Raw genomic sequence first — 12,833 nt, forward strand, 5'->3', positions numbered from 1 at the left:
AGGTGCATTTTTATGGTGAAAATGATCTCCCCCAAACTTGAAACTCAAATGCTGCTTATGTACACCAGTTAGGCTCTACACCCCTTGTAAAGTGGAATAATGTGCTTTATTTTAACAAGTTATTTGGCCACTTTAGCTGTGATACAAACCTTTTAAAAAAAATATGGGCTAGGCTACATGAGGTGTGCGACTGATTTGAAAAAGTCGCAAGCTAGGCATTATTCACAAGTGATAATATGTAATTCACAACTGAAAGGCTAATATTGTCACCCATCAGACTATTCTGGATTTAATCTTGTCTTCACATATACTAAATAATATATGTGTGTGAAATTTGCTTTATTTAGAATGGACCATTATCATGCACCTGTCTCGAAACGAGGGAAGGGGAGGAAAAAAAACATCATCTATGCACTTAAACAGCGAACGGAGGATGCTTTTCCCCATGGTTTATTTTCATGCCAGCCAGGTAGGCTTTACTCCTGTTGTAAGAGAAGCAATGTGCTTAATATTATGAGAAAAAAAATTGTAGCCTATAGAAAGCTGATGGGATCCTCCTCTTTTTAAAGGAGGCCACCACTCTGTTTCCTCATGCAATTGCATAGCCTATAGAAATGTTGTGCAACATGGGCTCTCGTGAAGTGTTTGATTAGATTTTTGATAACATTTGCATTGATGATTAGAGTGCTGAGTATCAGGCAGTTAGCAAGTTTGGTAGGCTACTAATGACCAGCAGCAGCAGCAAAGCTTGGAAACGCCTAATTACTGTGACTAAATGTTCATGTGGAATTTGACTGCCGTTGTGGTGGTAATACGGTCACGGTAACCGTCCTACTCCACCCCATTCTGTGGGGTAATTAGACTAGTGAAAGCTCAGACATAATTAAGACACAGCGCACCCTCCGAAAACAACACTATCTATCTGCAGGGATCAGAGGCAGAGGTGGGCTGTCAGACAGAGCAGGGGGCAGGGATCAGAGGTAGCGGTGGGCTGTCAGACAGGACATGGGGCAGGGGCAAGGATCAGAGGTAGAGGTGGGCTGTCAGACAGAGCAGGGGGCAAGGATCAGAGGTAGAGGTGGGCTGTCAGACAGGACAGGGTGAGGGGCAGGGATCAGAGGCAGAGGAGGGCTGTCAGACAGGACAGGGGTGAGGGGCAGGGATCAGAGGTAGAGGTGGGCTGTCAGACAGGACAGGGGTGAGGGATCAGAGTGAAGAGCCGTGGAGGCAGCAGCAGGCTGCAGACAGGCCATAGTGTGGGAGGAGGAGAATCCCACAGCTCATATGTCAGATCAGACTCAATGAAGCCAAGCCACCACACCAACTCCTCTGTAGTTATGGTACATATAAAGTGCCTTCCTCTGCCATATAGGCTACTGTGCCTATATTGAAGCTAATTCAAAGAGAGAGCGAGTCAGAGAGAGATACAGTGCAAAGAGACGCACAAGAGCAAAGACAGGAGCTGTAGAGAGAGACGTGGCACAATGACAAGGACTCCATTCATGGTCAGAGAGGGAAGCTCAACTCTATCTGAGCCAACTAAAGATGGCACAACTACCTTGAAATACAGCCAACCACAGCCATGTTTTTTTTATGTCAATGACAGTCTTGCTCGAGTTAGGCACATGGATCTGAAGTTAGAATTCAACCAGTAATGAAGCTCTAGAATGGGACTGGAAGTAATAAAGTAGTCTTTACCGTACAGCCAAAAGCTACATGATGTCAGATCACTGTTATTAAAGACAAATATACAATCCCAGGAGTGGACTAATTGAATGGATAAAACTACATAAAGTATGACATTTTCTTCTTCACTTGGCTATACTATTTCAAATTAAATTATTTAAATCAAAATATACTATTTAATTCACTTGATTATTATTCCTTTCTTCTCATTGCTTGAATTAGTAACTGTAGTAGAGGAAAGGGAATAGAGGTGAAAGGGTAGTAAGGTATCCTACAAATCTCTTGTACATCACAGTCTTTGGTTACCCAACAGGAATGTTGTACGGCAGGAAATAGAGCTGAGATTTATTTTGGATAGATTTTTTGTATTTCTCATCGCTGCAACTCCCCAGGATTTTCAAGATATCGATAATAACGATAAGTAGCATTTACTAAAGGAATGTAAAGTTTGAAATGAAGTAATACTGTGAATATGGTGCATTGCTTACGGGACAATTGATAGCTACAACACTCCATGCAGCAGTAGTTGTAAGGATAATATTTAAAAAACTAACTGGTGCACATTAATGTAATTCAGTCAAATTATCATGATAAGGATTTTTGTCCACATCTCCCAGCTCTAGTAGGAAAGGTTTTCCTGGAGATCTGGTGAACATCAGGAATAGTGTGGACAGACACCCAGGAATCCAGAGACACACATCTGTGTCCAGGCTGGAGGTTTTACCCGTGACCTCTACCCCTACCCAGGACTCACTGCCTCCTGGACACAATTGCCCTACATACACTCATCTTCCCTACACACACACACACACACACACCTCCCCAACAGACGGACACACAGTAGAAAAAAGGTTTAAAATCAAATCGTATTTGTCACATGCACCGAATACAACAGGTGTAGACCTTAGAGAAATGCTTACTTACAAGCCCTTAGCAGTTTAAGTGCCGGCTTAAGTCAGAGTGAAACACCACACTATAGCTGGGCAATATGGACAGAAATATATCACAATAAATAGCCTGAATTTATGTGTTAGCGCTAAATATAATGACACATTTATAACATTAATATGGACCACAGTTGTTTTTTTATCATTTAAACTACCACTAGTTTGATGGTTGTAGCCATCAATTGTCCCATTAACAATCACCCATATTAATAAACGTATTTCATTTAATTATTATAGGCTACTTATCGTAATGAACAATATCAGCAAAATGCCTTCGTTAACTGATCGGTATGGCCAGTGTGGATCATTTTCAGTTGATGGTCCTAGCTCTACACAACACAAAGATAAGCTCAACTGCAGTCTGAAAAGGCTACACTCCTCAACTTCAGTGAGCAGGTTAGCAGGTGAAGACAGGAGATGACTGCCTTATTAACATGAGTACATCTAAAGACTCACTCAACAGGCAGACACCTCCCTCCACCCACTCTCCCCTACGCCTCCAGTCCACCAAGATCCAGTCACACACACGGAGTGATGCAGCAGGCCCCAGAGAGCCCGGGTTGCCGTGGCCAGGGTAGGGGAGTCCCGGAGGCTCATTTCAGTGTGCCGGCTGCTGGCGCTGGCTGTCATTCCACAGGAGCAGCCAGGCGGAAGGGCAGAGGGGAGGAAGGCTGGGGGGGACGTAGGGATAGGCATGGTGGTGAGCACAGAGGGGTGGGGGGTGCCCCTCAAGGGGTTCTGATCAAGCTGTGGCACAGGGAGACAGATAGCAGATGGTACGGATGAGGCTGCCGCTTTAATTAGATTGGCGTGCAGGAGAAGTGGTTGAAGTGTGTGTTCCTGGGCTGAGCCAGAGCAAGAGAGAGCACAGAAACACACACACAATTGTTTTTACATAACTTCTCAAGTTCACACAGGCATTCAACATAAGTTACCACTTAACGGAAGAATAGTATCATATGATATTGTATAATACAATCAAAATAAGTATACGATACTCATCCATGACGTTATTCACTATAATGCTTGTTCAACTCAATCATCTCCAAGACATTTGGTTACAAGAAATCTGGGATTTGCAGACTCCAGCTTTTTAGGAGTAAGAATATGTAATATCTAGTTGCAAAGCTTATGTACAAGACACATATGTTTTTTCCATTCAGAGCAGTTCTGAGGAAATTCACTTAGCGAGAGGCTCCGGTCGAGCCTTTCTTCACAGCGAAATACGAAGAATAATTGCATAGATTCGCCCAAAATAAAAATCACTATAAGGAGAGAACTGTTTCCAGTTGCTAAAACAGTCTGAGGGGAAAGCGAGGAACAGAGCAGCTCTTGCCACAGTGTTACGGATGGGCCACATTTATCATGAGGAGATTAAATAAACTGTGTGGAAGTCTGGCCTTGGTTGGAGTGCCGAGAGGCCTTTGATTTAAGGCTCTGCGTTCTAATTTTTCACCCACAGGATTCACAGAGGCGTAGAGAGTGTCTCGCCACGTCAGTGAGAAGATTCACTGAGCCACGCTGCCTGACAGTCAACTCCCCACCAAAATGAACTTTGTGGTTGGCATGACTGTTGTTGGTCAGGTGCAGTCAAAGCGAGCAACCCAGCATCCTGGTCTTCTGATGTGTCGACCGCCAATCTGGCTCATCATCATCATCATCAAGAGGACCTGGCGGTTGCCCGGGTCAACCAGGGGTCGATCAGCAAGACCAAAATCCTCGTGGGAGGTGGAGTCACCAGTGCTAAAAAGGTCATTCCTCATCACTAATGATCCTTCCCTTGACTTCAAATTACAATACCATAAAAAGGACTTAGGGAAAACCACAGCCCTCCTCAAGGAATGGAACTCTGGAAATCCAGGAGGCTGGAACTATTTTAAGCATTTTGGGGGAATTGATTTGATCAAGCTGTTAAGAGCGAAATCCTGGGAAATATCTGGAGAGAAACAAAGTGTCTCTGCCTCACTCCAACAGGGACATGTCTCTGCCACACTCCAACAGGGACATGTCTCTGCCACACTCCAACAGGGACATGTCTCTGCCACACTCCAACAGGGACATGTCTCTGCCACACTCCAACAGGGACATGTCTCTGCCACACTCCAACAGGGACATGTCTCTGCCACACTCCAACAGGGACATGTCTCTGCCACACTCCAACAGGGACATGTCTCTGCCTCACTCCAACAGGGACGTGATTCTTTCACACATCTAAGACTGTGGAGGGTTCCAGAAACACTGTCTGGACCCACTCTGGTCAGGGTCAGACTACAGTCACCTTGTAGTACCAACAGAACCCTCAACCCTGTCTGCTCCAACATGGGACAGAGCCTAAACTAACTACTCAATGATTGACTTTAAGTGGGCTTGGAGAGAGACATGGCTGACAGTGGGGCTAGATGTGTGCTTAATAGAAATACCCTCATTCTTTGGAGAGGAGAGAGTATTAGAGAGACCAGAGTGAAGCTGTGAAGCCGGGTCGTCTGATAAAAAGTAGAAACCCACAGACAGAGCACAGCCTAGTCTAGAGGGAGAGGCTAATACAGGACAGCCATTCAACACCACATAAAAGGGAAGTTAGACATTCCTACATGTCACAAGTTACAACTAAGCCATTTTAGAACAAAATACAGCTATTATCTGGAGGTGGATCTCTTGCTACGATGATGTGTTCCAGTTTTCCAGCTTTGAAAAGAACCGTCCCAGTAGAACCAAGTTAAAGCAAACTTAATAAACAACCAGAGATTTCAGCTTTGACCATTAGTTGGGAATAACAAAACACTGGCTTTCATGGGAGTCACGTGAGCCCTTAGGGGCTGAATATGTGTAGGAGAGTCTGTATGTAAACCTTATTCTGGGCTGGTGAGTGAAATGGATCCACTTGTCTCACAGCTGCTGTAGAGGTCTATTTACACACAATAGAATTCGAGCCTAAAAGTGCAGAGGCAGACACCATTTCTAGGCCTGGCAGCAGCTAGCGACGAAGAACACAATACCCAAAGCGCCACCACCACCTCCCCCGCCATACACAGCCACATCTGAGTGGTTCTGGGCTGCAATCCAGTCCTGACCCAAAGTCAACAAACAAACGTTGGCGCAAGAGAGACGATCAGAACTCTAGTCGTTATTTGGGTTGGATGGGATAGTGCTGCATTGTGCTGCACTGGTTACAGAGGCGGATGGACTGCCAGAGATATTTGCTCTTAATTAGAGGCATTCAAACAAAGTCCAGATGACATTTAAAACCTACAAGAATTACCCATTCCAGGCCTGGCCCATATCCTTTAGCCTAGCCACTCCCCCGCCCTATTTCCCCATGCTAACCCTATTTTCTTACCTTTGTTCATTTTATTGATGAGTGAAGCTCCCTACATTTAACATTTTAATTGTCTTTTGAATGCTGAGAGGAACCTGTAGGCACCTCCACTTAGTGACATTGACTCAGTTCCCTAGGTAGCCTACATACAGTAGGAGTCTACACTTAGGACTTTACCTGGGGACATACAGTAGGAGTCTACACTTAGGACTTTACCTGGGGACATACAGTAGGAGTCTACACTTAGGACTTTACCTGGGGACATACAGTAGGAGTCTACACTTAGGACTTTACCTGGGGACATACAGTAGGAGTCTACACTTAGGACTTTACCTGGGGACATACAGTAGGAGTCTACACTTAGGACTTTACCTGGGGACATACAGTAGGAGTCTACAGTAACGACTCTGGTCTTACCAGTATGACACGTCCAGAGGCTGGAAGAAGCGTCGGCTGATGAGGTCAGCAAAGAAGGCCTCAGTCTCTCGACAGGCTGTGCCGTTGCCGATAACCACCGTGTTACAGCTGTGTGTATGAAAGAGTTGACGGAGAGTGTGAAACCCAAAAACATTGTGTTCTATCAACAAAAAAGGGATTCATTGATCTATTTCTGTGAATATTCAAATACTCTTAAAAACCTCTTGATTTCATTTTGATAAGTAGTGTTCTTTATCTTAGTGATATACACTACACAATGTGCCACAGTTGATTTAAACTAACACCAGATGCAGTACCTGTATCTGATCATCAGATGGCGCAGTTTGTCTGCCTCTCTGTTCCCCCCTGAACCATGGAGGTACACCACATCTGTGAATAATATCTGACCTGGGACAGAAAGGAGGGGTGAGTATGTAAGATGGACAAATGCTTCTGTATCACCAAGACTGAGGAATAAAGAAGACGCTCCTACTAGCTTTATCACAGGATCTGACCCAGGAAGAGAGACAAAAAGAGCAAGTGAAGATGATTCTTTAATTAACAAGGGAAAGACTCAAGGTTAGAAACATCTTTGGCGAGGGGGACCTAGAAAATGGAATGGATGGACTTATACCATTTCCATACAAGTATGCTGACACAAACTTACTTTGTTGGCTTGGATAATTTCCTTTCAGCACTGTTCAAGCAACTATGCTTGCTTCGGCTAAACTAAGCTAAGCTCAGCAATGTGAAAAGGCCATTTTGAGTATACTCCTCCTGTTGCACTTCTCCCCCAGATCTGTCCAATCCTGTGCCTCTAAGGACGGACGGACAGAGCTGGGTCGTTCCACGAAAAGAGAGCCTTTTGTGTCCATTTGATATTTTAAGTAGAAATTGTGCACCAATATTGAATTTTAAAAGCCTGTTTAATTAAATGAAGTGTCCTTTAATATAGACTACATGGAGAATCCAATAACTCAGATTTTATATATGAATAAAGGCTTGCTATAGTGCCAACATTCAGCATTTTGACATGTCCCTCCGTCAACTCGGTCACTTCTAGGAAGATTTCAAACCACTTAATCTGTCTCCAGGTTTCACCATCAAGTCCTAGTTATTTTGTTGCTTTGACAGTCATTTCTGAAGATAATTATTTATTTCATGTCATTAGTGATTCATTTACGTATGCCCCTCATTTTAAAATCAACCCTGTTATGTGAACTGTACTCTCGTTTTAATATAATGAAACAATTCATTTTATAATATTTCTTTAACATTGAACATCTAATAGTTAAATGATAGTGTAAAAGCAAGTGAGCTGGTTAAACTCTTTTTAGCAATTTTCTGGTGTTTTGTGGTGGATAACGGAACAGGTCGAGCATAACATGTTAACACTGTTACCCATAGATAGAGAGTCTAGAAATGTAATAGCAATTTCATATTTTTTGTGAAGCATGCCACTCCTTGTTGCACACAACAAGTTTCCATTCCTCCGTCACAAGGGGGATTTATGGCCGATTTACTATGAAATTGTCAAGCCTGTTACTTTATTTGGCACTTTTTGGGTGAACCGACCAAATTCACATAGAATTCTCATCGAAAGCAAGTCTAAGAAGCAGGTGATCTGTTTTATGTGTGCTATTTCTATGCTTCCCGTTCTTAAGTTTAGTTTTTAAGTCGTTTACTTTGGGTTTTGTACACCAGCTTCAAACAGCTGAAAATACAATATTTTGGGTTATGTAAAATATATTTCACAGTGGTTTAGATGGTACAAAGATTTTCTACACTATGCATGGCTTGTTTTGTCCCAAACTGAAATTAGGCAAACTATTAGAATTTTAGCAACCAGGAAATGGCAGAGCGATTTCTGCATATTGCACCTTTAATATGTACTTACTATAGTATATATAGGAAGTTGAACGTGCTCTTTGACAAAATGCTAAATTTAGGTGAAATCAAGAGTTAATTTTTTTTACCATGTTACACTTCTCAAAAGGCACCGAATTGGTGGAACGACTCAACTGCTGCCGTCTCCTGTCAGGCTGATGGGACACCACTGATCCGATTGGAAGGCTCCGATGAGAGGTCATGTGACCACGCACCCCCAGACCTGTCATGGTCAAGCTGAGTGTGTGTGTATGTGTCGATGCGTGTCTGTTTGCGTGTGTTTGCTGCAGGGCAGATGCCATAACACAGGAATGCCAGCTGACAAACCCCCGCCGGGTTGGCAGCCTGAACTGTGGCCAGGCCATCAGCTGCCCAGGAGGAGGGCCCAAACGTGGCCCTGCATGGGGCCCCGCCCACAGAGGCCCGGTGGGAGGAATGTCCATCAGCTCTGTGGGGTGGAGAGGAGAGGGCCCTTGCTCCTCCAGTAGTACAGACTAGTAGACTACACTACAGTATAGACCAGACATGTGTGACTGGTCTTTGCAGATATGCTAGGATGTTTATTTTCACATAGAATGAACTACTGGGACAACACATCTCTGATCTAGAAGCAGTCTTTTGACTGAAACACCAATCTTCCCCCTATACCCAGAAACTCAGAGTGGAAGAGGGGCATGTTAGTATGGGTTCTTACTGGTAGGGGAGAGGACGGCCAGTTTACAGCCGTGTCTGAACCCTGGGTCCACGCCCATGATGACACGGCCTCTCACAGGACACACCAACAGACGCTGGCGCAAGTTGCGCACAAACATGGCTATGGACTCCTTCTCCGCACTAACCGTCAGCTTCGTCCTGACAGACAGAGAGAGACAGGGGGTATTTAAAATACAGTACAGTAGAGTCAAATTCATTCGTGGAACACACACACAGAGTTCAGTACAGACCTGTAGCTTCTGCTGAGCAGGGGAATTAAGAGTCTTTTGTACGAGTCCTCCACTGCGTCTTGTAAGATCTTCATCAGCTCCTCTCTAGGGTAACCCTTGGGTCTCCATCTACAGCGGAAACCGAAAATAGGTTTCTGATAAAATATATATATATATATGGATGCACGGTATCCCTTTTGGTGTGAATCTGATGTTTTACAGTTATTCTGTGAATCTTGTAAACCGAAAAGTTTTCACTGTTTTGACCTTTCTGTTGATCAGGAAAGGATTGGTTACATGTGTGGCTTCAGTAAAATACAGGTCCTCTCACATTCCTTGCCCTCATAGGTTACAGTACAGCTCCATGACTAAATAAGTCTTGGTTTGAGATTTTTACACCACCATCACTTAAAACGGGATATTTTTCACTATTATTGTTATGAATCGGATGCCTGGATAGTTTAAAGAAACTAACAAGTTAAGCAGATATTAAAATAGAATGAAAGAAACATTTTACAAGAAAACGATTTAACAAAATACTTTTTTTTTTATGTTGGGGGAAAATTAATATCTCCTCACAAACCATTTAAAAATCACAAAAAACACTAATGTATTCAATTGATACTTTCCATGATAAGCAAGTACACCTTTAGTAGGACTTTGTCACATTGCTGGGTAGATATGCATTTATGTAAGATATAATATATGATTTATAATACCATTTTATTCTCAAACAATTAATTCAAGAAATATAGAAATTAAATATGCATATATCTTACCTTTTACCAGATTGAAAACAAATTCATTCATTAGAGAGAGAGAAAAAAACTGGGCCTTGGTCTATATCTCACTCAAATTTCATTTTCTAAAACGACAAAATGTGTCAATTTGTGTTTTCTTTTATATCAACAAATTAGAATAGCATATTATGGTCTACTTCAAAACAAAATAATTGTATGTGCCATTATGAAAATAATCTCATGTGCTGTTTCATTTACTGTGGTGTTTTCATTTTATTTCACTGTGAAAAACTCATTTTCAGGGTCAATATTGTTGTACAGTGTAATATGATGCATTTAAAAGCATGATCATAAGATCTTTAAAATAATATTTTGAGAGCTCTACAGCATACAGTACATGTCAAAATATGTTTAAAAAAAAAATATATATATATATATATATATATATATATATATATATATATATATATATATATATAAAAACATTCTCCATTTAGGAACCTATTTTAACTATTTTGAAATACGAGACTGGAAAACTATTTTTACCAACACCATAAAAAGCCACTGAGCTGTGAATGTAGAGAGGCATTTTCATATTGATGACTATGATCTTTACTGCATTGAATCCAACTTGTGAGTGAGGGTTCATTTCCACAAAAACATTGTCAATTATTATTGCTAAGCCATGTTATGCATAGTATTTTACAAATATTTTATTTACACAAAGAGAAAGAAGCTAACTTCGACTTTATCTGTGGCTATATGAGCTTTAAAAGACAAAGCACAGGTATCTAATAACTGCATGGAGCTTTGAGTTACTTTCCGTGTCTGTTATAGGGAACGATGCTCTAGAAGGGGCCACTGTAACCAACGCAGAAACATGAACTGTGTGACTATACATGAACCGGACTCCCACATATGCCCTTCACACCTGGGGGACAGACTGCAAACGGCCACCACTGTTTTGACACCACCGTTACAGGCTGGTACAGGGCACAGACAGAGAGAGGGAGCAGGAAAGTACAGGAGAGAGAAGTTCAAGGGCTCTGTGTGTCTGTGTGTGTGGGGGGGGGGGGGGGGGGGGGGGACCGACCTGACGTTGAGACACCACCTACAGAAGTCGCTCTTCACCCTGTCAGGGATGTTGACCTTCACTGTCAGAATCTTCAGATTCTCCCCTCGGTTAATGGCCAGGGTCTGCAAGAAAAACATAACCTGTTGAGACAGACGACACACGGCACAGACCCCCACGCCCCCTACCCCTCACACACTTTCCAAAAACAGCACAGAAAGCCAACCCATGCCACACTGGTACAGACACACACACACACACACACACACACACACACAGTCTGCTCACACAGTCTACACTGTAGAAAACCTCCCTGCTCTCTCCCACTAATTCCTCCATCTAGCTAGAAGGAAAGGTGGCATGCTGTTAAGCAAATAGTTTTAAGTGTCTGACCTTTTCCGAGGAAAACCTTTTGAAGAGAAAGGGAAGAAATGGCCCGTCAATCTGGATTCGATGCGGAAGAGCCAAGTTGACAAATGCCCCCCCCCACACATCCTACCAGCCTGCCACCAAGCAGTCACCACATCCACCCCCGCCCTCCACATCACAACAGCTAATGGCCAGATCGAGACAGAAATTAATGCTGTAAGAATTATGATGAAAATTATATTTCCTTTTTTGGCATGTTCCCCCCTTGAGCTTTTCTGTTCGCTGGGTGATTTCTCATGCGATATTCATCAAATCTGAAGTTTTGCGTGCGATCGAACAAAGTCGGACAAAACATCCAACAAACTTTCATGTCCTCCCCCACATACTCTATTCCTCCTCACTGAGTGGGGTTTCTCTAAGGGACAACTCAGTGGAGAACGCCATAAAGAAAAACAGACAGATGTTCTGTCAGAGAACAGGCATCTATCCCAGTCCTGTCTGTGTTGGTGAATCAGTGTTCATTAAAGAGGATGACCTGGGTGAGAATGTTGGAGGTGATGGCTGTGACAGCTACCTGAACGCTGGCCACAAGACACCCCCCTGCCATGCGTCCTCCATCGCTCTGGGCCTGGCAGGGTGTCTAGCTACCTCTATCACCAAACACCATTGAAATCAACACTCCAAGCGCCACAAATGTAGATGGCAAGGGGGCGTAGCATAATACCCAGTAATGTGAAAAATCCCAATCACTCCTTTATGGTTTCCTCTCCATCACACACTCCAAGAAACCCTTTCCACAACTAGGAACAAATTGCTAAGCCAAATTGATAGCATTTAAGTGTAGAACGCAGCCAGAACTAGACAGAAAAAAAAACATTTCCCAAGCTATGATGTGAACTACATCACATCTGCCTGAGATTTAATGAGTTTGGCAGATATTAAGAGGTTGTTACCAGACAGTCTGACAAATTCAAACCTTCCAATTTTTCCTACTGCAGGACATGCAAGTTCAGTATTTACATTATTAAGATAAAGAAAAAATACATTTCCAACATATCATGTTCTTCATAAACAATGAAATCATAATTGGAAAAATATGAGGAATGTCAGCTACATTAATGAATATTATTTTTAAGACTGAGCGATTCAGATTCAATATTTACTTTCTAAATAAGAGTAAGGAATGGTGAATGTGTTGCTTGTTGAACTGGGCGATAGGCAGGGCTCAAAGAAAACAAGACGATGTGGTGAACTTTTAACTCCTTATCTTTTCATTTTCAGAACAAACACACACAACATGGGGGTTGCGATACACCAATGAGTGTTCTCAAGAAAAAATAAACTTGATCCCATGTTTTATAGGGAAACATTTCGTTTTAAATAAATATCATATTAGTTTTGGGTTGAATAAAGACTTGTTTTCATTATTTGTATAATCGTGTTAGAATCATAAATATTCAATATAATACTGAGATT

General features: G+C 42.5%; 1 protein-coding gene across 2 annotated transcripts in view; it reads right to left on the reverse strand.

Annotated features, from left to right (window-relative positions):
* srbd1 (S1 RNA binding domain 1) overlaps positions 1 to 12,833 on the reverse strand; it is an 85,783-nt gene that overhangs the window by 61,449 nt on the left and 11,501 nt on the right. For both annotated transcript variants that reach the window (XM_031804913.1, XM_031804912.1), the window contains exons 10-14: positions 11,010 to 11,113; positions 9,198 to 9,305; positions 8,948 to 9,105; positions 6,684 to 6,774; positions 6,367 to 6,474 (exon numbers count right to left, since the gene is read on the reverse strand). In XM_031804913.1, the coding sequence (XP_031660773.1) occupies positions 6,367 to 6,474; positions 6,684 to 6,774; positions 8,948 to 9,105; positions 9,198 to 9,305; positions 11,010 to 11,113 (569 nt within the window). The remainder of the gene's footprint in view (positions 1 to 6,366; positions 6,475 to 6,683; positions 6,775 to 8,947; positions 9,106 to 9,197; positions 9,306 to 11,009; positions 11,114 to 12,833) is intronic.

Source organism: Oncorhynchus kisutch, linkage group LG25, assembly GCF_002021735.2.
Source record: "Oncorhynchus kisutch isolate 150728-3 linkage group LG25, Okis_V2, whole genome shotgun sequence".
Lineage (NCBI taxonomy): Eukaryota > Metazoa > Chordata > Actinopteri > Salmoniformes > Salmonidae > Oncorhynchus > Oncorhynchus kisutch.